Genomic DNA, 4568 nt, shown 5'->3' with positions numbered 1-4568 from the left:
GGTTGGGTGGAATTTTTTATTTATTTTTTACATTTTTTTTTGGAGGTGGGTGGGGGGAGGGCTGGTAGGGGTGTAGTTAAGTGATAGAATCTTTTTTGTGTTTTTAAAGCTTTTAACAAGATCTCTAATATAATATGGATAATATTATCCATTGGGTAAATTCATTTTATCCATTTAAAATATGAATCGAGTCGGATAACTTATTCATTTTTATTTTGCTCAACTCATATTCAACTCGACTCGCTCGTTTGTCAGGCAAAACTTACAAGAATCAATATAAACAAGGGCAAAATTATTGTGAATTCTATGATTTCAATTGGACCCTTTGATTTTGCCTTATGCAAAAATCAATTAAAAGTTGGGAACAAGAGGAATATATCATGAACTATCGTAACTGGTATGTAGATATCCTTTATCATATTTTTGTGACATTGGTCTCCCTGTCGCCCAAAAACTAGAGCATATATACCTTTTACACTAACAAACATACACGTGTCATAATCTTATCCATCGATCCAATATTTATTAAATATCGGATCAACTGATAAAATTGTGTCATCTGTCCTATTTAGTCTTCTGTTAGAGTGAAGGGCATATATGTTCTAGTTTTTAAACGGCAGGAGAAACAATGTACAAAAAATATGACGGAAAATATTTACATATCATTTACGATAATTCAAGGATATATTTGTCATATTTCCCTATAAAGTATGAGTATAACGAAGTCATTGTCATTCTTGAAACCAGAACTCTCCGTGTCTATACGAGCCTGAGACAGACAAAGCGAGCAAGCTTACCTAGCCAGAATTAATAGGAACCAACATAAACAAAGAAAAAGTTATGTGGAGTTATGTTAGCTTAATTGAACCCTTAATTTTCTCTTAAATTGTGTAATATATACGTAAAAATCAAGTAAAATATATAAATGTAATGAGATCATGCTCTATCTTTTTTCTCGAAAATTCACTAACTCTAGATCCTGCATTTACCGATATATTTGTATTTGATGGAAAATCTTTCCCCTCTGCTTAGCCTTATCCGTACGAGGGATATTTTAGTGATAGATTCTATAGGAACATTACTATCCTGTTTGGTAAAACACCAAGCAACGAACTATGACATTTTCCTTTCTTTATAGTATTCCTATACAAGTTCCTAGCTACAAACTCTATACTCCATTCATTATAGTATTTCTAAAGGATTTGATGATAATGATGATACTAGTTACGATATCGATTTTGACCTTGAAACGGAGCTAGAGAACTACTAATTAAGTTTGCATACCCATTGTCCCTGAGGCATCACCACCTCCATAGAATGTAGCATGAGCATTGATCCATTTTCCTTTACCATATCCCTTCACAAATGAGGCAATTGCAAGAAAACAAACTAGAAATATCACAATTTGAGCCATATATATTCCTGCATTAAAGATTGGAACTTCTTAATTAGCACTTTTTTTAGTTATACACTCAATTTTGTAAATGTTCAATGTTTATTCCATCAAAACAAGGAAAATGTAAGAGAAATGAGTATTTGAAAGTTATTTGTTACTTAATATAAAAATGTGTAATCTTTCTTTATGAGACTAACATTAATACTAATGTTCAGATGAAATATTTTCTTGGAGAATGTAGCAATGCAACAAAGAGTAAGTAGAGATTTAGTTTAGAAAAAATTGAGAGAGTAATTAATAACAGGATGTAAATAAGCATTTAGAAATAGGGGAGATGAGATGGTTACTCCGTCTATCAAATTTTGGACATATGAGAAGAAATTATCGACTAGTACTGGTGAAGCTAATAGGTACCATATAAAATTAATTGAAAATTGATTAGAACATGAGAATGATAAAAAGAATTGCATAAATGTCTATAGTTTGTTATAAGTATAATTTTAAAATAATTTAATTTTAAATTTTTTATTTTATCTTAGTAAGATAATTTATATCACAACTACATAAATGTCTATAGTGTGTTATAAGTACAATTTTCAAAATTCTTTTTTATATCAAAAAAATATATTTTTGTATTTAATTAAATAGCGTCACAAAAATTGAGACAAATTAATTCTAATGGAATACTCATCTGTCAAAAATATTTCACTTAAACACAAAACNAAGAAATTATCGATTAGTACTGGTGAAGCTAATAGGTACCATATAAAATTAATTGAGATAGGTGAAAACTGATTCGAACGTGAGAATGATAAAAAGAATTGCATGACTTGGCCTTTAAGATGCTTCAGTAGTAATTGATTGACCATTTCAAGGCTAGGGTACCTAAAACTGTCCCACGTGAGGCTATGAGCTGCTAAAAAAGAAATAAAAAAAAATATTTTAAAATAATTTAATTTTAATTTTTTTATTTTATCTTAGTAAGATAATTTATATCACAACTATATCAATATCTATAGTTTGTTATAAGTACAATTTTCAAAATTCTTTCTTTTATCAAAAAAATATATTTTTGTATCCAATTAAATAGCGTCAAAAAAATTGAGACAAATTGGTTGTGATGGAATACTCATTCTTTCAAAAATATTTCACTAAAACACAAAATATATATAATAACCTAGAATAGGATTGCTCTCATAACATTTATACGATCAACAATGATGTGTATATTGAAGGCATATCAACAAGACGCCTCTATATATATATATATATTAGAGTGCGCTATTATATACTATGATTTTCAAAAAGTTCAGTAAAAAATTAATTAATTATTTTGAAACGTACCTTAATTAAGCCATAACATGATGTTCTTGACAAGATCATATTAAACAAGATTGTTTTTCCATTACAAAGATTATAATTTTTGTTCATGTTATTTTAATTCTCCTTTTTTTTTTTACTTACAAGAAATTAAACATTATGGATGAATACCACATGATTCATTTTTGGAATAGAGAAATGGGTGGTTATATAAGTGGCTCATATCATTAGTTACTTATATTCATCAAATAAGTGAGTTGTTACAAAGCTCTATCACATAAGCCACAATTAAAATTAATCTACCATTTGCTTCTCTCTTATATATGTATTTGCCTTTTCATATTTCTATTGACATTAAATTAAATTATTAATAATGATAATAAAAAGGAACTTGAGTAACAACTACAATTCTACAATAATATATATAGTCAGCCATTAGAATTTTACTAAGTGGAATTTCGAGAAAATAGATTATAGGCAAATTTTATCACTATCTCAAGGAGATAGAGAGACACTATTTTCGAAAGATCATAAGCTCGAACTCCGAAAATCAAGGTTCTACTTGCATGTGTTAAGCATATAGTCTGAGTAGCTCCCTAACCTAAAGCGGCACCGGGTTTGGACCGGGTCCAAAGGACACGTAGCCGGGGGCGAGTCCAAAATCTAATTGTTCCATTTTCCTTCTTGTTCATCAATCGGAAATCAAGACAAACCAAGTAAGTGCATCAAATTCAAGTAAAAGGACAATAAAACAATGAAAAAAACATAGTCAATAATAAAATACGCAGTGTAAAATCTACAAGAAAAAATAATTAACAACAAAATAGTGTGATAATAAAAACATAATACACGTCAAATAATTAACTAGAACTATAAATGAATTTGAATAACACAAACAAGTTTTGCCCATTAGGTAAAAAATTGAGAATAAATTTTTTTTAAAAAATAGGCTAATTGAATAATATTTGTGGCAGTAATAGTTTCTTCAAAAATCATCAACAAATGAACCACCTTGAACTGTTAATTTAATAAGTACTGAAGTGTCTTAATATCTTCAAATCTTTCAACAAAAAAAATTTTTTTTGGAAGCCTGTTTGATTTTTGATTTTAAACTATTTAAATTCGATTAAATCAATAAATTGAATTTAATTGTTTCACAAATCCCTACCGGCCTATGCTCTAAAATCAATTCCAAAGCCCAATACTAATGTGGCCCAATTAAAACCTCCTGTCTGTAACTCTGAAATCTCAACTTTCGTCTTTGAAGTCACACTAGCTATACTCGTGTCTGTAGAGGCGGAGCTAGGTGAAGGTTTGTGAGTTCGGATGAATCTACAAGTTTTTTCATAAAATTATATTTCAAATGCCCACATATAGTTAATAGTCTGGTAAATATGATAACAATTGATTTATTATCATATACTAAATTTTACGCTCCGTGTCTTATAACTTAATGTATCGATTAATGATATGGCTGCGAGTCCTTCAATCTTTCAAATCACTTCCAACAGGATTTTCTCCATATCTAAAACTCTAATCCGAGAACTTTGGTTAAGGGTGGAATACTCCATCACTGCACCACAGTACATGATGGTTGAATTAAGGTATTGTTAGACGACTATATGGCATCTAGGAAAAAAAGAGGAGTAGAAAAGATGATTAACACTACAAGGCAAAGAAGCAAAAAAGAAAAGGAAGGACATATAAAAGAAACATCATGCCCATTTTAATATTCATGATTGCACTAGTTAACTGGATTCTTACATCTACATACAAGTAAGAGTGTAATACATGATGTGTGGGTTAGACTCACGTTACACATCTATATAATTACATGTAAGTAAGAGAAAGG

General features: G+C 29.4%; 1 protein-coding gene across 1 annotated transcript in view; it reads right to left on the bottom strand.

Moving 5' to 3' along the window:
* The window catches only part of LOC107028729 (expansin-A10-like), a 5943-nt gene extending 3057 nt beyond the window's left edge, over nucleotides 1-2886 (bottom strand). The window contains exons 1-2 of the mRNA XM_015229910.2: nucleotides 2741-2886; nucleotides 1285-1422 (exon numbers count right to left, since the gene is read on the bottom strand). Of these exons, the coding sequence (XP_015085396.1) occupies nucleotides 1285-1414 (130 nt within the window). The 5' untranslated portion in view covers nucleotides 1415-1422; nucleotides 2741-2886. The remainder of the gene's footprint in view (nucleotides 1-1284; nucleotides 1423-2740) is intronic.
* Nucleotides 2887-4568: the final 1682 nt, after the last annotated feature.

Source organism: Solanum pennellii, chromosome 1 (assembly GCF_001406875.1).
Source record: "Solanum pennellii chromosome 1, SPENNV200".
NCBI classification, from domain to species: Eukaryota; Viridiplantae; Streptophyta; class Magnoliopsida; order Solanales; family Solanaceae; genus Solanum; species Solanum pennellii.
This window is presented reverse-complemented; position numbering and strand designations above follow the sequence as displayed.